Below are 20,780 nucleotides of genomic sequence, written 5' to 3' on the forward strand. Positions count from 1 at the left end.
CCCCCGCCGCACCGGAAGCTTGAACCTTGCGGTGTGGGGGGGGCTGGAGGCGCTGCCGGTCACCGCGCTCAACGCCTTCCTGCTGCCCGCCCCGGCCGCCGCCGGCTCCGAGGCCATGCTGCGGGCGTGTCAGCGAGCGGGCGTCGCCGTGGCCGCGCAGGTGAGCCGGGCAGCTCTGGGGAGCCCTGCGGGTGGAGAGGCCTGGCCGCCCGCTTCACGGGACCGGCCGGGCTGGGCCTGCCCGCGGGGGGGAAGGGGAGACACACACATGAGGCGCGTCCTCTAATCGTGGCTCGGTCCGCTCTGAATGATTCCGCACAGGTGCGCTGTGATTGGCTGCTCGCGTTTGAGGGGCGGCCGTGGGAACCAATCGGTTGCTTGGAGGGGCGGGGGTTTGGGGCAGTTTAGCCGTGTTTACTACGAGCCCCGGCATGCCTTGCGGCACAAGTGCGTGGGGCGGAGGGGCTCCCCGCCCGCAAAGCATGCCGGTCCTGGTAGTCCTCCGCCGGCCGCCTACCGAGTGCGGCCCTGTGGGGTAGGAGGCGGGGGTGAGGGTGGCCGGTGCCGGGCCTGGTGCCGTGGGTCCCGCCTGGCCGGGGCTCGGCCCCGCCGGTGAGCAGCGGCCGCAGCCCGGAGGAGCCGCGGGGCTCGGCAGCCGCACTCAGCCCTCTGGTTCCGGGCGGTCGGAGCGCTCGGGCCCGCTCGGCGGCGGCCGGGAAGGACGTGACCTTGCCTTCCCTGCCGAGGCCTCCCTTGCGCCTGCGGCTCCCGGCCCCTCGCAGCCCTGCCCCGGTTTGAGCCGGGTGGGTCCGGCCGTGGATGCTGAGGGTGACGGATGACGGGCGCCTGCAGGTGTGGGGGGGCTGTGGGACCGAGCAGCTGTAACGGGGAACGCGCGGTCCTCACAGAGCGGCATGGAGAGGAGGGAATATGCGGTGCCAGCAGGAAATGTGCCCGTGGGATGAAGTGCCTGGACTATCCTCACGCACCTGGAGAGATTAGGGTGATAATACACTACAGAGCCCTGGTGAAGCAGGCACAGAGTCAGTGTGGGTTGGATTGGAAGGGACTTTAAAGCCCATCCAGTCCCAAGCCCCTGCCACAGGCCACACGCCCTTCCACTGGAGCAGCTGCTCCAAGCCCCTGTGTCCAGCCTGGCCTTGAGCACTGCCAGGGATGGGGCAGCCACAGCTTCTCTGGGCACCCTGTGCCAGTGCCTCAGCACCCTCACAGGGAAGAGCTTCTGCCTCAGAGCTCATCTCAGTCTCCCCTCTCTTGGGCAGGTTCAAGCCATTCCCCTTGTCCTGTCCCTACAGGCCCTTGTCCCAAGCCCCTCTCCAGGTTTCCTGCAGCCCCTTTAGGCACTGGAGCTGCTCTCAGGTCTCCCCTTCAGGAGCCTTATCTTGTCCAGGCTGCCTCAGCCCAGCTCTCTCAGCCTGGCTCCATAAGAGAAGCACTTGGCATCTTTTATGTTTCAGTATGCATATATATGCAGAGCCATAGCTCTATGCTCAGGGTCAGCTGTAGCTTTAAGTAGCTACAAGAGCTTATAGGTGAGGGTGGCTCCTCTGTAAATGCCCCAACTTGTATTTCAGGTGTCTGTTACAGTGATTAAAAATAATATGATTAGATCTCTGCTATCTTCTATTCTGTGTCCAGTGTTTGTTACTCTTTATTCATGCAGCTCAGGTGTGTGGTCTGTTCCCACTGACTGTAGCTGAAAGGTAACCGCTTTAAAGCTCTCAGCTTCTTTCAGTGCAGCCATTGATGCTTCCTCTACTGCTTTTTAAAGGCTGGAGTGTTCTTTGCTGCAGGTCACCAAAGGAAGGCTCTGGGTTTGCAGGCCTGTGGAATGTTTTAGCTGGGAGTTGGGAAGACAGAAAACAGGCTTTTGCAGATGTTTATCTCTTGGGGCTATGTGCATGCATTCAGGCTTTAGAAGGACATGTTTGGAATGACTGTACAGCACTGGGAACACCAGTGTTGTGCTTTGCAGGTTGGGAGCGTGTCTTTGGACTATAAACATTGTGTGGAAGAACTGTGCAGACAGTGAAGCCACAGCACATTGTGAAGTTTGTTGTCTGTGTCCTTGCTGGTTGTTTCCTTACTTAAAAAACCCACGTGTTGTATTTTCCCTTTATCCCCACTGGTATTTCCTGATGAGACCAAATACAACAGAGATTTAGTTTGGACAAGAGAAGTTGTGCAATGAAAGGGGTGTTGATACGTTTTGCTTCTTTTTATTCATATTCATAGACTCACAGAATGGTTTTGGGTTGGAAGGGACCTTGAAGCTCATCCAGTTCCAACCCCCTGCCATGGGCAGGGGCACCTTCCACTGGACCAGCTTGCTCCAAGCCCTTGTGTCCAACCTGGCCTTGTTTGCAGACGTATGCAAGGATGGGTCAGGACCTTTCTTCCCTTATTTGACGTATTTCTGCGGTTTAATTTGGAGAGGAACAGAAGGCTTTTTGTAAAAGGTGTGATACCGCACTGAGGTCTTGAATGACGGGAAATTAATTGGAGTTCTGTGGTCAGATGCCCTTGTCCCACCTGACCTCTGTCATGATAAACTTCCTCTGAGGTTTCTGGTTTCCTCATTCTGTTTAAGTACAGAAATCCCATGTGACAGAAAACAGCACAAGCCTTGCAGGCTTCATTCTGTGCAGGCTCTGGGGCAAGATGCTGGAGCCGGCTTCCAGTATTTGAAGGGGGCCTACAAGGATGCTGGTGAGGGACTATTCATTAGGGACTGTAGTGACAGGACAAGGGGTAACGGGTTAAAACTTAAACAGGGGAGGTTTAGATTGGATATAAGGAAGAAATTCTTTACTGTGAGGGTGGTGAGGCAGTGGAATGGATTGCCCAGGGAGGTTGTGAATGCTCCATCCCTGGCAGTGTTCAAGGCCAGGTTGGACGAAGCCTTGGGTGATATGGTTTAGTGTGAGGTGTCCCTGCCCATGGCAGGGGGGTTGGAACTGGATGATCTTAAGGTCCTTTCCAACCCTAACTATTCTATGATTCTATGACTGTTAGAGGTTTAGCTGGAACTGAATGAATGCAGAGGGTGGTGTGTCCTGTGTCTGGGTATTAGAAGATGCTCAGGGAGCTGGAGCAGCTCTGCTTTGGAGCCAGGCTGGGAGAGCTGGGCTGGGGCAGCCTGAACAAGAGAAGGCTCCTGAAGGGGAAACCTCAGAGCAGCTCCAGTGCCTAAAGGGGCTGCAGGAAAGCTGGAGAGGGGCTTGGGACAAGGGCCTGTAGGGACAGGCCAAGGGGAATGGCTTGAACCTGCCCAAGAGAGGGGAGACTGAGCTGAGCTCTTAGGCAGAAGCTCTTCCCTGTGAGGGTGCTGAGGCGCTGGCACAGGGTGCCCAGAGAAGCTGTGGCTGCCCCATCCCTGGCAGTGCTCAAGGCCAGGTTGGACACAGGGGCTTGGAGCAGCTGCTCCAGTGGAAGGTGTCCCTGCCCCTAGCAGGGGTTGGAACTGGATGAGCTTTAAGATCCCTTCCAACCCAAACCATGCTATGTTCTGTAATTTGAAATTACAAGTGAAGCATAAGGAACAACCTGAAATGCTGGGTTCACTGGGGCTCTGAATATGAGTGAGATTGAACGTGTGATGTGCCCTGCGAAGTAATTCTTGTGGTGATATAATAGTAGATAATGAATGTAAAATAATAAGCAGCCAAGGAGTTAGGTGAAACAAACAGCACATAGAACTGCTGGAAGAGGAGGAAAAAATGGCACCTGCTGCCCTGCAGTGCCCTTGCTACAGGGATGTGTCTACGTGAGGCTTTATCCAGATGGTTTTCTCTGTCTTCTGCAGGGCAGCAAAGGGTTATTTCAGCCTTTCACAGGCCATAGCAAAGCATGTGCCATCTATTTCTTCCAAATCCATTGTGATTTATTATTGCAAATAAATAACAGGGGTTTAAAACCTGACGAAGTCCTGGAAATTATTCAAAATAGCTGTAAGTTTCCAAATTACAGTGATACAGCAAGTATAAGCAATATTCTTGTGATGGCCAAAAGAGAAAATGCTGCTTTAAAACCGAAGGATTTTTAATGAGTCAGTGATTTTTTTGGTGTAGTGTACTTGGATGTGATGGAGAGAAATCAGACTTGAGCTTGGGTTCATAAAACATTGATACCTAAGACTTTTGGTTGGTGCTTCCCGGCCAGCTGCATGAGCCTCTCTGCTTGTTGCAGCATCTTGAGGGAAAGAGTTGTTGGGGTTTAGGCTTAGTTCTCACTCCTGTTGCTACATGGACACTAGTGTGAGAGTCCAACATTGTAGACAGCTCCTGCGTTTTGCTTCCTCTCAACTTGATGAACAATAAATGGGGATGTGGCTGATCATAGAACATCCCTTTTGGGATGGACCACAAACATCACCAGGTCCATAAAGCATCTGCGCTAAAACAAATAATCCCACCAAAAAACCCCTCCTGGTATACAAAGCATAAATGCTGAGGTACCAGAAGCACATTTCCCCCTCTGTCCCCTTAGCTACCTAAGCACAGCCTGTTCCCGATGCAGGAACATATGTGTTTGATGGAGGTGGGAGAACTGACTGGGCAGGGTGGTATCTGCCATCACCGGGGTAAGAAGAGGCTTTAGCCAACATGCAAAGGGGAGAACTGTCCCAGGCACCAAGGTTATGGTTGTGGCACCCTTCAGGATCAGCTAGAAGGCAAGTCCAGCCTGAGCAAGGATGTGGGAATGAGTTACCTTAAACCCCTTCTTGCTGTAGGATAACTTCTGGAGAGCCTGCTGAGGGGTTCGGGAGCATTGGTTTGTTTCCAGATGAGCATCAGGCAGAATAACTTAAACCCAGGGTGTTGGAAAGGACTGAAAATTCAATCTGATTAATAGAAAAGAATGGGTTTTGTCCCTTCTCATTCCATTGGGTTGAGCTGTACACACAATGTTCAAGTGTTTTGCTTGTCCTGTGTGTCATGGTGAGGAGCTATTGAGAGGCAGGAGCACGGCCAGCAGTCAATTACAAGATGATTTCCAAGGCTTTTAGTAGTGAAGTTCCCCTTGGAAGGACAAGCGAAGCCTCAGTTTGTGCTGCTGGGGCAATCAAGTCTAACAATCAAATCCATTACAGAATATATGCATGATTTTGCTGCCTGTTCTATCCATTGTAATGCAGAAAATCAGCCCCAGAGCCCAGAGAGGGCTCGGGAAGGTCTCAGGGGGGAGAGGAGCACGTTTCCTGTTGCTGTACCCATGCTCCTGTTACTCATTAAACATGTGTTGGCTGCCTCTCTGGAAAAACTTAAGAATTCAGTGTTCCTGCCTTTCCTCTCTGTGCTGTTGGGCAAGGATGGGACCTAAAGCTCAAGATTTGTCCTTGTTATTTATTGCCATGTGCCAAAGGAAGTAGAGAAACTTCCTTTTGGGGCTTATGTTGGTAGTGAAGCATCTTCCAGTTTTCCTTTTATTTAAAGGAAAATTCCCTGCTTTGCCATAATACTTTAACCGTGGGAAAAGTTCTTTTTGTGCGTTTAGAGGGGTTTTCCATGAGTCCTGATTTCTCTCTTAGCAATTCATGTGTGTGGGAACTAACATCTGACAGGGGATGGTGTTTCTCCTTCTGTAGGCTATAGTAGCTTAACTGGTCTTTCTGGTACATCTGAGTGTTCAGATATAAGGGAGATAGATAAAAATCTTGGGTAATGTGGGTTTTGTTGAGTAGAATATAACAAAATATCACTCTTCATATAGTAATTTATGTTCTACTTTGATGTCTATGTGGAAAGCTGTGATTAGTTCTTTTAAAGGGGAGGTCTCTGTATGGAAGCTCAAGATAGAATCACAGAATGGTTTGGGTTGGAAAGGACCTTAAGATCATCCAGTTCCAACCACCTGCCATGGGCAGGGACACCTCACACTAAACCATACCACCCAAGGCTTCATCCAACCTGGCCTTGAACACTGCCAGGGATGGAGCATTCACAACCTCCCTGGGCAACCCATTCCAGTGCCTCAGCACCCTCACAGTAAAGAATTTCTTCCTTATATCCAATCTAAACCTCTGCTGTTTAAGTTTGAACCCATTACCCCTTGTCCTATCACTACAGTCCCTAATGAATAATCCCTCCCCAGCATCCCTGTAGGCCCCCTTGAGATCTGCTTGTCTGTCTTCAGAAATAAAAATAGGTGGGAGTATTAAATAGAGGTTTTAATAGTTTTAAATATTTAAACAGCTGTTGTTGTCCTCAGCTCTGCTGCCAGCCGAGGGGTTGGATTGTCATGGGATTGACAAAGAGAATCTGAATTAACCCAGTTGTACTGGGTAGGGAATGTAAATGGGCAAAATCAGGGCAGAACTAAGCTGGGGTAAGGTTTGGTTTTCCTCCTTGTTTATCAAAATGCCTCATTACCACTTAAAAAGCCCTTAAGCTACAAGGTCCCTGTGAAACCATTGGAGACCTCAGAGCAACCTTCCAGTATCTGAAGGGGGCCTACAAGGATGCCAGAGAGGGACTCTTCATCAGGGAGTGACAGGACAAGGGGTGATGGGTTAAAACTGAAACAGGGGAAGTTCAGGTCAGATGTAGGGAAGAAATTCTTTACTGTAAGGGTGGTGAGGCACTGGAATGGGTTGCCCAGGGAGGTTGTGAATGCTCCATCCCTGGCAGTGTTCAAGGCCAGGTTGGACAGAGCCTTGGGTGACATGGTTTAGTGTGAGGCGTCCCTGCCCATGGCAGGGGGTTGGAACTGGATGATCTTAAGGTCCTTTCCAACCTAAACCATTCTGTGACTGTAAAAGCTCTCTGCTTTGTTTAGGGAAAACAAGAGTCCAACATCACTGCTCTGATTCCAGCTCCTACTTTCTTTTTGAGGGTGTGTGAGATGTGGCCATCTGGTGGGATACTGCTGTTGAGTCTAAATGTGCTCACTGCTGAACTCTTGTATCCTCTCCCCCTTGCAGAACAGCCGGTGCCAGAGGGCATCACTCCGTCCATTACAGCTGTACCGTGGATATGCCACCTCCTCAGGAGAGTCTGGGTACGTAAGGGGATTTGGAGGGTGGAATGTGAAGGTCAGGGGAGGTGATTCTGCCCCTCTGTCCTGCCCTGGTGAGACCCCACTTTGATTATTGCATCCAGCTCTGGAGTCATCAGTACAGGGAAGACATGGATCTGATGGAGAGTATCCAGAGGAGGGCCACAAAAATGGTCAGAGGGATGGAGTGTCTGCCCTATGGAGGCAGGCTGAGAGAGCTGATGTTATTCAGCTGGGAGAAGGCTTCAGGGAGACCTTATTGTGGCATTTCAGTTCTTAAAAGGGGCTCATAAGAAATAGGGGGACAGACATTTTAGGGGGCCTGCTGTGATAGGATCAGGAGTGATGGTTTTAAACTAAAGAGGGAAGACACAGGCTGGATGTGAGGAAGCAATCCTTTACAATGTAAAACACTGGCACAGGTTGCCCAGAGAGGAGGTGGATGGACAATCTCTGGAGACATTGAAGGTCAGGCTGGATGTGGTTCTGAGCAACCTGATCTAGTTGAAGATGTCCCTGCTCATTGCAGGGGGATTGGACTGGATGAGCTTTGGAGGTCCTTTCCAGCCCAAAGAATTCTGTGATTCCATAAATTGGTTCTTCTGTTGCATTGATCAAGAGGGAATCTGCTCCTTAGTTTCACATGGGAGCAAACTGGTAGCAGTGAGACTTGTGGTTGAGTAACTTTTATTCTCATAGTTTTGTGTCTTCCTTGTTTGATTCAGTCAAATTTAAATGACGCTCCTCAGGATGATCAATAGTTACAAGGAAGGTTGTGAGCTCCCATCCTGCCTTTAGGTTTGTCATGAACCAGTATGGATTTGCTGGTGCTGAAAGCAGCTTAAAGTGGGCGCTGGGTTTATTGGCAAGAACAGAGTGGTTGTCCTCAGCTGGAAGCTGAAGTCTCAAACACTGATTGGTGTTTGTCATATAATACATTTTACATCACTCTCACTAATACAATCGATAACTTTGACTCTTCTTTCCCCCTCAGTGTTTCTGTAGGTAAAATCATTGGTGCTGGTATCCTGTTTGTGGGTGGAGGCGTGGGGGGGACCGTCCTGTACGCCAGCTATGATTCCCAATTCCGGGAGAGCGTCGAGAAGGCCATTCCCTACTCAGATAAACTCTTTGAGATGGCACTTGGTCCTGCACCTTACAGCACACCGCTGCCAAAGAAACCAGTAAGTGTTTCCCATTCCTAACTGAATAGCTGCTCTGCTTAGGCATACAGTGTGCAGAGAGAGGGGTAGGTGGTGTGCTAGAATTTAACTGTTTTCCTAGAGGCTCAGTGTAGTTAGTGATGGAGCAGGATTAGAAAACTCTTATTGTGAGCTGAACTTAACTTTAAAGAGGACTGAAAACATGCTGGAATGAGTAAAGATTTGAGTGGTACAGAGCCATGCGTAAGCATCATCCTTTGAAATCTTAGTGGCATGAACATGGGAAAGGGGGAACCTGATGCTGCCTTCTGGAAATTGAATCTGGAAGGTTCTGTGTTCCTGCATCTGAAAGCAAACACTTCTCAGTTATCCAAGAATGCTGAAGAGCTGCTCTGCTGTGGTTGTCCTGAGCTTCCAGAAGCCATTTGACCTGCAAGAAACGCAGAAGTTATTAAATTGGAATTTAAGAAAGCTGTTTCTAATGAAGAGGAGAAGGTCAGTTCACCAAAACTGCCTCTCTTCTGCCTTTAGACACCCTTGTGCTCACCCAAGCTCTTCCTGCCTCCCAGGCACTAGTAGATTTTGCTGGCTGACAAAGTCATCACCTGCGCAGTCATGGCTCTAACTCAAATGCTTTTCTTTATTCCTAATGGCTTTGAGTAATGGATATTAAAGGATTAATATCATAAAACCTTGCAGTACTCTTTTCTTGAGTGTTTGCCTGCCCTGAACATGAGCATCTGAATCCTTTCAAAGGGCAGGCAGTGAAATCATGCAAATCTGATTCCTTTCATGCCTGTCAATCCCTGTGGCATCATTCAGTGATACCCAGACCAAATCACCATGTTTGTTCTTTAATTAAAGCACATCTTGAGCTATACAATAGCTTGAGCAATAACAATTCCTATCTTTTCCACTGAGCTTCAGAAGGAATTGCCTAGAAACTGATCAGGATGACTGCCAGAAGTGTTGGGGGGCAAAGCTTGACAGTTGAGGGGCAGGCTGTTGGAGCACTCACCTAAAGAGCTGAAGCTGGGTAGGGCAGACTGATGGCCTCGCTTGTTGTGACAACAAATGCTGCAGAGGTTTGAAATGAAAAGGAGAAGTGTCAACTGAATTAGTTTAAGATATGCTTATATAGACTAAATCATTTAAATCTGCATTCTGGAGTAGTTTCAGACTTTTGTGTGTGTGATTTTTATAGTTTCTGTGTTACCTGTAGTGCTCAAAAGACTCAGAGGTGTTTGGAACACTTGAGGCAGGAAATTACCTGCTTTTTATTCATACCTTAATAAATATTTATAGAGAAACCTGTGCCACTGCTGTCCCTTCAGTTTTCCAGAGGCGGAAGTTGTAAAGATTCTTCCTGCATTAAAAATCAAGGCAAGAAATGACACAGCCTTGCTACTGTTCTTATATATACCTTAAAGCTTAGATTTATGCTACAGTCATCTAGACATGGAAATGTGCTTTCCCATTCTAATGGAAGCAGTGCCACACAAGCTGCTTGGGAAACTGATGGGGTCTCTTGGTTTTGATTTTTCAAGATACAGCAAGGTCCACTGAAGATCTCATCTGTAGCAGAAGTAATGAAAGAGTCCAAACAGCCTGCTAAATCCCACATCAGCAAAACAGAGGTTGCTGCTCCTTCAGAGGAAAAAGAAGGTAAAGTTACACAGTATCGTGTATAGAGAAGCAAAAGATCCTAATGGTCTGTGTCATACGTGCTAGGGGAGATTAAGATAGTCCTTTGGAATGGTGGATGATGAGCATGCTCTCATTTCTGAGAATTAATGTTATTTTCTTTCCAGTCATAAGGAAATTTGCCTAAAATGGCTTTAAATTCATTTTTTCCTACTATTTTGTTTCTTAATTTACTTTATAGACTATTTGGAATGTGAGATAAACATTGACTGTCCTGCATACTTTAGATATGAGACTCGGCAGGACGATCACTTTGGGTGCTGAGGCCATTTACCTCTGCTTGCAAGCACAAGGAGCTTTCATTTGGATAATGACTGAGCTACTGTAAAACCAGATCAAATGGGATTGGTTTAGAGAGGAGCTGTTTTGGCATCATTGTACATTTCATGGCTGCATGTGTGTGTGTATGTGTAATACTTGGTTGCTGCATCCCCAGGAAGTTCTCTGGAAATACTAATATCAGTGTCCAAAAGAATGTTTTTAGAGGAAAAAAAACCTGAAGTCTTATATCCGTGTTCTTAACATTCTAACACACATCTACTGGGTGGTTTTGTTCTCTAACTTTGTTTAACAGCAGGCAAGGCTGCAGCACAGATCATCTCTGCAACAGGGGTAGCTGTGTCCGTGCCAGCTCCTGGGATACAGACTGAAGAAGGTGAAAAAGATCATGTGAATATGATGGATAAACCCCAAATCCTATAGCTTCAAGTGCATAAACTCTTACTCCTGTCTTGGTATTTGTTAGTTTTTAAAGGCTTTTTTAAAGGATTCTTTGTTTTTCAAGGATCCTTTGTGCCTCTTGCAAAAGGGAACTTCCATCATCTGTTAATGGAGTTTTAGCATACTAAGAAGCTGAGAGTGATACCTGGGACAGGTATAGGTGTGAACACAAGAGGGAAGCCTTTGTGCTGAACTGGAACTTGCATAGTCCAGTTTGCCTGTGCTCTTTGTGGCTTTCTGATTGCTGTTCAGAAAAGCATGTTCTGCCCAGGGCCAAGTGAAGCAACTGAAGAACATTGCTTAACTCAGCAAGAAACACCAGCTTCTCTATCATAGTCTCTTTGAGATGGGGATTATATTAATTCCTTTATGTATGAACACATCTCATAACAAGTGTGGCAGCAATAAGTAAATACATTCTTCAGAGTTAGCATCAGCGTTATTAGAAGGTAACCTGATGGTTTTTGTTGCAGCCTGAGTCTGAGAGGTCTGGGCTGTCTCCTCAATACAGATACAGACTTGCTGTTGGTCTTGAATTACTTATGTGAATGCTCACTCTTACATAGCCTTAGGCTAAGGAACACAATAGAATTGTGATTCACCATATTCTGTTCACTAATCTCTTGTTATTTTAACTGGACACTAAGCATGCGGAAAGAGAGCTTAAAACCCCCAAGATACCATCTTAAAAGTTAAACTTGGCTCCACAGATGTTTCTCACTTCTTGCTTTGCCTTTTGCCTTTGAATCTTGTGTATTTTTGTATCTGGTCAACATCAAATCTACACATGCAGGTGAGGTGTCCATGCTGCTATCTTTACTTTTAAGGAGATGTGAGCCTGGCCTTTAATTGTGGATATAAAAGTGCCTGAGGTAGTTTGAGCATGGCTTTGTGCAGAAGTCGGATTTATAAAGTGATCCTGATGATAAAAATCAGTGTGGGAAAGAAAGTGACTTCCCTACAAGTAATCCATGTGCTAACTTGGGCTCTCCACTTAAGCTCAACTCTCTTTTACTTCCGAGCAGGCAAAGTACATGAAGGTTTCCATGCTATAAAAGAACGGTCACCAGAAGAAGTTGCAGCCCGGCTTGCCCAGCAAGACAAAGAGGAGCAAGAGAAGATATCAGGTGAGTCTGTGCTGTTGGTTTTCCTCTCTGTATTGTACATGACAGAAGAATTGTTGGACTCTCTTAGCTTTAGAGTTCTAAGCTGATTGCAACACCTTTTTGTTGTCCCTGTGTTGGGTTGGCAGAGTGAGTGGTGTTGAAGCTTCTTCCACTCACTAAGAAGTAGCTGGTAGTCAGAGAATGATGGAAAACTTTGGGTTGGAATGGATCTCCAAGGTCCATCTCCCTGCATGGAGAATTGGAACAAGTTAGAATAGATTAGACTATTGGTTGGAAGGGACCTACAACAATCACCAAGTCCAACTCCCTGACCACTTCAGGGCTTGACCAAGTTTAAGCATGTTCTTAAGGGCATTGTCCAAAGGTCTCTTGAATACTGACAGGCTTGGGGCATCATCCACTTCTCTAGGAGCACCCTTTAAAAGGATAAATAATGATCCTTCCACAGGAAGGTTGCTCAAGGCCTTCTGCTTGGAGGTTTGGAGCTCTCCAAGGAGAGATTGTTCCACCCCCCTGAGCAGCTTTGCCAGCACTTCTTGAGATGGAGAACTTGGTGCATCCAGTTAATTTCTCTTGCTGGCACGTGGATCTGTTGCCTCTCCATTTCTCTGGGCACCTCTGAGATGCCTGGTTCAGGTTTTTCTGTAACACCTCTTGAGATGTGGAAGGCATCACTTAAGATACCCTTTCAGCTTCTTTTCTTTTGGCTCAGCCTCTCTCTGTTTGGTGGGATACACCTCTTGGATTAAATGCACCCCTGTGCAAAAACATGGTGGAGGTTTTCCACGGAGGAATTTCATTGCTGTAAGTGCAGACTTGCACCTTAGAGCTCCCTTCCTAAGTAGGAAGTGTGTTTGGTGACGCAAGGGGGTTGGAACTAGATGATCTTGATGTCCTTTCCAATCCTAACTATTCTATGATTCTATGACTCTTCTTCTGCAGGCTCTATTGTAGTTCTGAACTGAACTCTTTTGGGCCATAGAAAATAGCATAAGGAGGCACAGAGGATGTGAGGTGTCATTTCTCTGATTCTGAAACTCTTTATAGTTTAATTGACTTAATGCATGGTTTTCCAGCCCTTGCAGCAACTCTTGAAGGAGCTCTAAGTGCAACAGCTCGTGTAACCCTTCAGGCCATTACTGCCCAGGAGTCTGCTGTGCAAGCAGTGAATGCCCATTCCCAGATACTGAAGGAGGCCATGGACAATTCTGAGGTAAACTGGAACAATATTGTTCTTCTTTTTCTGAACACACTGAAAGAAACCCCCCCCAACAACCTTTGATCTCATAACTAAAACTGAAGTTGGAAGCTTTTCTTGCAATGTCTTCACTGTTACCACTGTTTTAACTCATCTTTGCACTTGTGAATAAGGTGGGTTTGCTTTTGAATTATCTTTTTCCCCCCAACTCCTTTATTTCCCTTTATCAATGTATTAACTTGCACTTTTCTGCTTGCAAGTATTCACATTGTATTTTAATTCCTAAGCCCCTTCTTTTACTCAGGTCCAATGAAGGTATCATGCTGTCCACCCTGCTAATTCTGTCAAGCTCTTCCCCTTACCAAGTCTTGCTGGGCTCTTTGTTTCTTGCCTGGAAATGAGTAGATGGTGTATGAGTGATGGCATTTGTGGTTCTGGTGTGCCAGTGCTGGAACAAACCTAATACTTATGGGGAACTGCTGCTGCCTATTGAGTTCTGGATCAGAGGATATCATTTAGCATATGGGCAACTAAACACACACAAGATTTAATCTAGTGGTTAGTAAAACAAATGTCTTAAGAGTTTGCTCTCAAGCTTAAGTGTTAAGCTTACTTTAACATTAAGCAACTTAAAAGTATCATGATGCTTTAAGTGTTAAGCTTAAAAGCAGTGTTTAGGTACTAGAGTACATTAATACATGCAGGTATTCCCTATGAACCATTGTGGCACCATAGTGATCCACACAGACTTTTCTGCCTGTACAAACGGCTGTTGATCAGGTGAGGAACCCAGCAAACCCAAACTAAAACGTTGGAAGACAAGAATAATTCCTAAAGCTTCCAGCTGTGCTGTTGGTAAAACACAAGGAAATTGCTCAGGTTGAATGAAATCTGTAGCAAGAAGTGGAATTTGTAGCAGTGTGTGAATGAAGACCAGGTTGGACAGAGCCTTGGGCAATCTGGTCTAGTGTGAGACATCCCTGCCCCATGGCAGGAGGTTGGAACTGGGTGATCTTAGGGTCCTTTCCAACCCAAACCATTCTATGAGTCTAAATCTCTACAGACTTCGTTTTGATAACTCTCTTACTAAGGGATTGCAATGACCCTGATTAGGAATCTGCTTCTTAGGATGCTGGGGAGAAAAAGTCCTCTCAATGGCGCACGCTGGAGGAAGCACTGAAGGATCGGAGGAGAGCTGTGGATGAAGCTGCTGATGCCCTTCTAAAAGCCAAGTGAGTTGCTGGGTTTTAAGGCTCATTGAATAGTAAGATAGTATTGTCCATGTGAGGGCTGGGAGACACCCAGTGAGTTTCTAGAAAGGATGCAGTCACTGATGCAGTCACACTGATGTGTTTGTGCCAAATCAAAACCAGCTTCCGTACACTAATGAACATGTCAGTTTGCAGTGTGTACACCTGATTGTTTGCCTTTGTCACCCCTCCTTTCTCTAATCGATGGTTGTACCATTACCTTGGGTGCCTGTGCACACAGTCCTCACTGTACCCAGGAGTCTGAAACAGTCCTATTCTGGTTTAAGAACTTGTTTATCCCCTTAGTGCTTGTATCTAGTGGTGGTAAGTTCAAATAAGATTAACAATAATCCACAATCCTTTTACTGTTATTCTTGGATAATTTGGTCAATATTAAACTTATTATAAGGGCATGGAGTGGTAAGGCAAGGGGGAATGGCTTTAATCTGAATAGATTTAGATTAGATATAAGGAAGAAATTCTTCCCTGTGAGGGTGCTGAGGCTCTGGCACAGGGTGCCCAGAGAAGCTGTGGCTGCCCCATCCCTGGCAGTGTTCAAGGCCAGGTTGGACACAGGGGCTTGGAGCAGCTGCTCCAGTGGAAGGTGTCCCTGCTCATGGCAAGGGGTTGGAACTGGAGAAGCTTTAAAGCTGCCTTGCAACCCAAACCAGTCTGTGATAAATGCAGACAGCATGAAGTAAACCTTTCTCTGGGGTTATGCTGTAAGAACTGTACATGTTATTTATCATTAGCAGCTGCTTCTCTTTTCAGAGAGGAGTTAGAGAAGACGAAAGGTGTAATCGAGGATGCCAAGAAGTCTCAGATTGCAGGAGCCAAATCTCACATTACCTCTGCAGAAGAAAACCTTCGTCATATGATAGTTGACTTGGACAATGTGGTGAAAAAGGTAATGCTTCCACAGCCTGTAAGTGCCTGGCAGCTTGTGCAGGTCTCCTGTCCCCACATCCTCTGTGGTAGGTTAGTAAGTTCCATCCTGTTTCAGCTATACTCTGTCTCAGAGCTGATTGCACTCCCAGTGATCAGCCATGACAAGATCTTTGTGAGAGCTTGAACTCTCTCCTGAAAGAGTCTCCAGGCAGCTTGACTGGAGTCAGTCCTTTCTGTGGGCAACTTGTTCTTCCTGTTTGATTCCAAGAGGAATTTAGTGTGAGGTTAAGGAGCAGGAGCAATGTGTGCTGATGACCCACTTGGTGGTGTTACCCACTAACTCAGTGGCTGGCTTTAAATTCTGTGTGCTTCCCTTTTCAATACTAAACCCCTCTCCTTTGGGTTTGTTACAGGTTCAGGCAGCACAATCTGAGGCCAAGATTGTAGCTCAGTATCATGAGCTTGTGACAACAGCTAGAGAAGAGTTTCAGCGAGAGCTTGACAGCATCACCCCTGATGTTAAGCCTGGCTGGAAGGGGCTAAGTAAGTTTATGATGGCACCATTGCTTTGTGCATGTTTCATTTGGTTGAACATCAATCTTCGGGTTTCCAAAGGGGATTTCAGTGATTGGGATGGTTTGGGCTGTATCTTGTAATAGAGACACTTTTACATTATTCTTCCTGAATTCCTTGAGACTTGAACTCTTGTTTAAGTCACTGTAGATGATAAGCTCTTTGTTTCCTCTTTTACTTCTGCATGCCTGACTCGTTGTAGTGAAGGTGCATTAACTTTTCCAACCTCTCCTCTTTCTGTTGCAGAGATAACTGACTTAGGTGAGTAAACTTGTTCTGTCTTGTGCATGTCATCTCTCCTCTCTGTCCCTTTTCATATCTATGTGGCATGTGACTTTACATTTAAGCCAATCTTTGTGCTGCTGAGATTCCAGTGAGAAGCAGACCCTCTGCAGACCAATCCTAGTTGATAATGTGATGGTGTTTGTCCTGGAGGAAGCCCACCTCAGCAGTCCTGGTGGCAGAGATGCTGGATACTGCAGCTCTTGCCAGCCCTGCCACAACATCTCAGTACTAGGGCTGCTCTGAGCTGGGCCACCAAACCCAGATCAGTTTCATTTGAAGCCAGTTTGATTCTCCAGATTTCATCTTCACAGCTGGTTTTAGTTCTGATTAACCCTTTGATTCTGAGCTTGATTATTATTTATATTCTTTTAATCAAAGAAATGTAATTCAAATCTGGAGTGCAGTAAAGCCCCATTGTAACAGTGTAAGTTCAGCACTGACCTTAGTGCTGCTGCTCAGCTTCCCTGCTGAGCACCACTGTACCGAGCCCTCCTGTGCCAGTCCTCTCCCCAGCACTCAGCAGCAGGGTGACTGAAGCACTGTGGAATTTCATGTGCTTCAGACCCTGCAGGCAGGCATTCCTGAGTAGTCCTGCATGGAAAACGGTACTGGCAGCCAGTGCAAAGTGAGCTGCAGCATTTTACAGAGCCTGGGCAACTCTCAGGTCCCCAAATCTCAGGTCATGAGATGCTGCAGGTGTCACCTGTGTCCTCCTCCTCTCCAGGCAGCAAAATAGCAAACTTGCTAGTAAATGCAATGTGGTTGTGACCCCTACAGCTCTTTGAGTAGCCAAACCTGGAAAGTAAAGATTGGGGTAAGAAATGTGATTGGGAACTGCTGGTCTGGAGGACTGGCTGCTCTCACAATTAATTCAGTGTTTTCTGGATCTAATGTCTATAAGATTGGAGCAAGCTGGAGGTATCAGTACTCAGTGGCCTATGGAAATGGGCTGAGAGAGCTGGGCTGGTTCAGCCTGGACAAGAGAAGGCTCCTTAAGGGGAGACCTTAGAGCAGCTCCAGTGCCTAAAGGGGCTGCAGGAAACCTGGAGAGGGGCTTGGGACAAGGGTCTGTAGGGACAGGCCAAGGGGAATGGCTTGAACCTGCCCAAGAGAGGGGAGACTGAGCTGAGCTCTTAGGCAGAAGCTCTTCCCTGTGAAGGTGCTGAGGCTGGCACAGGGTGCCCAGAGAAGCTGTGGCTGCCCCATCCCTGGCAGTGCTCAAGGCCAGGTTGGACACAGGTGCTTGGAGCAGCTGCTCCAGTGGAAGGTGTCCCTGTCTGTGGCAGGGGTTGGAACTGGGTGAGCTTTAAAGTCCCTTCCAACACAAACCATGCTGTGATTTCTCTCCTAGATTGGAAGTCCTTCCCTGTAGGTGGGTTCAGAGCAGTGCTGGGTGGGCATTAGCACAGGCCAGAGGCTTGAAGTGCTATGGGATCCCCATAAAAGATGCTCACTGGCCAACCACATAGAGCCTCAGAGTACTCAAGGGGGGGGTGGGCAAAGCACCACAGCAGCCACTTCCCTGCAGACCTTCCCTAACACCCTGTGTGTTCTTTAGCTGACCAGTTATCAACAGACGACTTGAACTCTCTCATTGCACATGCCCATCGCCGCATCGACCAGTTGAACAAGCAGCTGGCAGAGCAGCGGGTAAGGGAGCAGCAGCACATCGAGCTGGCCCTGGAGAAGCAGAAACTTGAAGATAAAAAATCATTTGAGGCAGCTGTGGCCAAAGCGCTGGAGCATCACAAGAGTGAGATTGAACTGGAACAGGAGAGGAAGGTAAAGCAGCCTCCTAAAGTGCCTGAAGGGGCTACATGTAACCTGGAGAGGGGCTTTGGACAAGGGCCTGTAGGGACAGGACAAGGGGAATGGCTTTAACCTGCCCGAGGGGAGACTGAGATGAGCTCTTAGGCAGAAGCTCTTCCCTGTGAGGGTGCTGAGGCGCTGGCACAGGGTGCCCAGAGAAGCTGTGGCTGCCCCATCCCTGGCAGTGTTCAAGGCCAGGTTGGACACAGGGTCTTGGAGCAGCTGCTCCAGTGGAAGGGGTCCCTGCCCGTGGCAGGGGTTGGAGCTGGATGAGCTTTAAGGACCCTTCCAACCCAAACCAGTCTATGATAAATACAGACAGCATGAAATAAACCTTTCTTTGGGTAAATCACTGTAAGTGCCTGGTGAGTAACCACCAGTTACTGGCGTTAGGGGATTGTGAAGCTGTTTTTGAACAGGAAAGGGCTCAGCCATAGAACTGGACCTCAGCAGCTCTTAAGACGAAACATGGGCCCTGTCAATGCCTCTTGTACAAAATACCCCATGGGTAATCACTGATGCTGGGGAAATCACCACCTGTGACAAGCAGTTGGAAGCTACCAGTGTCCTAACAGCCTCTTGTGTGTGCAGATCGAAGAAGTGCGCGAGGTGATGGAGGGTGAAATGCGGACACAGCTCCGGCGGCAGGCGGCTGCGCACACAGACCACATCAGGGACGTTCTGAGGATCCAGGAGCAGGACCTGAAGGTGGAATTTGAGCAGGTAAGGGAGAAGAGTCCCTAAGGGAATCACGGGGATAGCCCTCATACGCCTAAAGGGGCCCTACGAGAATACTGGAGATGGACTTCGGGCAAGGTCTGTAAAGATTTTACCATAGATGATAAACTCTGTGTAGTTCCAAGTGCAATAACAATTAAATTCACCCTAGTAAGGCTTCTCACTGGTCTATTGTATTTACTATATGCGTTGTCCCTAGCAGGGACAAGAGCTTTGTAGAAACACCTCTTAAAAATCAGGTGCCTGTAATGAAGTGGCTGTTTCTGGTCTGATCCATGTGTCTTGCTCTGTTTCAGAACTTAGCAGAGAAACTCAGTGAACAAGAAATACAGTTCAGACGCCTTAATCAGGAGCAGCTCGACAACTTCACCATGGACATCAACACTGCCTTCGCCAGGCTGAAGGGAATTGAGCAAGCAGTCGAGAGTGAGCACTAAAATCACCTTTCTTTAAGGGCTAAAGTTGTGGCTTGGGCACATAACTTGTGGTCTTGTTTTTGCCACATTGCTGAATGATTCCACAGAGCTGTTGTCTTGTTCTGATCCTGAATTAGGGATCAGATTTAGGAGCAAGTGTGGAGGAGGTGGCTGCTTGTCAAAGCAGAGTGTTTAGAGGTGGCTTTTGCTGCTCATGTTCAGAACTTCCCATATGTGTGTACCCAACTGAGCATCCCGTACTTGGCTTCCATTGCAGGTCACGCAGTGGCAGAGGAGGAGGCCAGGAAGGCCCATCAGCTGTGGCTCTCTGTGGAAGCACTCAAATACTGCATGAAAACAGCCTCTGGGGACAGTCCCACAGAACCCCTGGAGAGCGCAGTGAAGGCCATCAAAGCCAGTTGTGCTGACAACGCGTTCACCGAAGCCTTAACAGCAGCTCTCCCGCAGGAGTCCCTGACTCGGGGAGTCTACAGTGAAGAGGCCCTCAGAGCGCGCTTCCACACGGTCCAAAAACTGGCCAAACGGGTGGCTATGATCGATGAGACCAGAAACAGCTTGTACCAGTACTTCCTGTCCTACCTGCAGTCCCTGCTTGTCTTTCACCCTCAGCAGCTGAAGCCGCCTGCAGAGCTCAGCCCCGACGACCTCGACACCTTCAAGTTACTGTCTTACGCTTCCTACTGCATCGAGCATGGAGACCTGGAGCTGGCGGCCAAGTTTGTCAACCAGCTGAGAGGGGAGTCACGGAGGGTGGCCCATGACTGGCTCACCGAGGCTCGCATGACCCTGGAAACAAAGCAGATCGTGGAGATCTTGACAGCGTACGCCAGCGCCGTGGGGCTGGGAACAACTCAAGTGCAGTGAGGCAGGATTGTGGCGTTGGAGGTGGTTCCGTGGTGGAATGTGCTGGGAAGAAATGGCATCGTCTCCTAAGGGTTGCAAAGCAAGCCGCTGGCAGGGGCTGGAGGTGTGAAATCAGAGCACGGGTGCAGGCTCTGTTTCCTTGCACTGTATTTAACTTCACAACCTGGTGTATTTTTCTCCGTTTGGAGTTGTTTCCTGACACCCAGCTTCAGGAAGCTTCTCTGCAATTGGTGTAAGAGTTTTGTTTCTTCCCCATCTTACCAAGCAGGCTTGTGGTCAACCAAAAAAATGTTTGTAACCTGCCATTAACTATTTGCCACTTTGTCAGCTCAATAAAACCAGACTTCCAACGACTTTCTCCTGCTGTTCAGTCTCCTGTGTCAATGTCAAATATAGCCTTCCAGTGCCTAAAGGGACCTAGAAGAAACCTGGAGAGGGGCTTTGGACAAGAGCCTGTAGGGATGGGACAAGGGGAATGGCTTGAACCTGCCCAAGAGAGGGGAGACTGAGCTGAGCTCTTAGGCAGAAGCTGTTCCCTGTGAGGGTGCTGAGGCGCTGGCACAGGGTGCCCGGAGAAGCTGTGGCTGCCCCATCCCTGGCAGTGCTCAAGGCCAGGTTGGACACAGGGGCTTGGAGCAGCTGCTCCAGTGGAAGGTGTCCCTGCCTGTGGCAGGGGTTGGAACTGGATGAGCTTTAAGGTCCCTTCCAACTCCAACCAGTCTGGGATTTTATGATGAGCAGCCTTCCTTCATGGCCTGGAGAAGCTCATTTTTGAATCTTTAAAGAAACAAGATTATAGATCTGATCCATCTGATCATTTATACAGCTGCAAAAAAAATCCATGTAGGAATATAGGCTTAGGTAAGTGTAACTTAACCTGCTTGCCCTGGTGGACTTCTGTTCCTGTCAGACCTGCTCTTCTGTAGTTGCAGACAAGCAGGTATTTCTGTCTAGAACCCAGACTCTGATTCAACAGTGAGAGCTCACATAAAGACCAAGCTCTTCCC

At 47.9% G+C, this 20,780-nt stretch overlaps 1 protein-coding gene across 5 annotated transcripts; it reads left to right on the top strand.

Annotated features, from left to right (window-relative positions):
- The first annotated feature begins 4 nt into the window (after positions 1 to 4).
- On the top strand, positions 5 to 20,131 carry IMMT (inner membrane mitochondrial protein). Of its 5 annotated transcripts, none has more exons than XM_034064739.1 (15): positions 5 to 160; positions 6,944 to 7,020; positions 8,012 to 8,201; positions 9,728 to 9,845; positions 10,459 to 10,539; positions 11,630 to 11,731; positions 12,808 to 12,944; positions 14,058 to 14,161; positions 14,951 to 15,086; positions 15,481 to 15,610; positions 15,887 to 15,901; positions 17,484 to 17,707; positions 18,326 to 18,457; positions 18,769 to 18,898; positions 19,166 to 20,131. In XM_034064739.1, the coding sequence occupies exons 1-15, from the start codon at positions 116 to 118 to the stop codon at positions 19,771 to 19,773; spliced, it is 2,229 nt and encodes a 742-aa protein (XP_033920630.1). In that variant the 5' UTR covers positions 5 to 115; the 3' UTR covers positions 19,774 to 20,131. The 5 variants fall into 5 exon arrangements, with proteins under 5 accessions (XP_033920630.1, XP_033920631.1, XP_033920632.1 ...); XM_034064740.1 differs by having other exon boundaries at positions 10,462 to 10,539; XM_034064741.1 differs by lacking the exon at positions 15,887 to 15,901.
- The last annotated feature ends 649 nt before the right edge of the window (positions 20,132 to 20,780 follow it).

This window comes from Melopsittacus undulatus, chromosome 7 (assembly GCF_012275295.1).
Source record: "Melopsittacus undulatus isolate bMelUnd1 chromosome 7, bMelUnd1.mat.Z, whole genome shotgun sequence".
Classification (NCBI taxonomy): Eukaryota; Metazoa; Chordata; class Aves; order Psittaciformes; family Psittaculidae; genus Melopsittacus; species Melopsittacus undulatus.

Coding starts and splice junctions, on each gene's coding strand:
- IMMT (XM_034064739.1), top strand. CDS start 116: ATGCTGCGGGCGTGTCAGCGAGCGGGCGTCGCCGTGGCCGCGCAG. Junction 161..6,943: donor GCGTCGCCGTGGCCGCGCAG/GTGAGCCGGGCA, acceptor TCCCCCTTGCAG/AACAGCCGGTGCCAGAGGGC. Junction 18,899..19,165: donor AATTGAGCAAGCAGTCGAGA/GTGAGCACTAAA, acceptor CTTCCATTGCAG/GTCACGCAGTGGCAGAGGAG.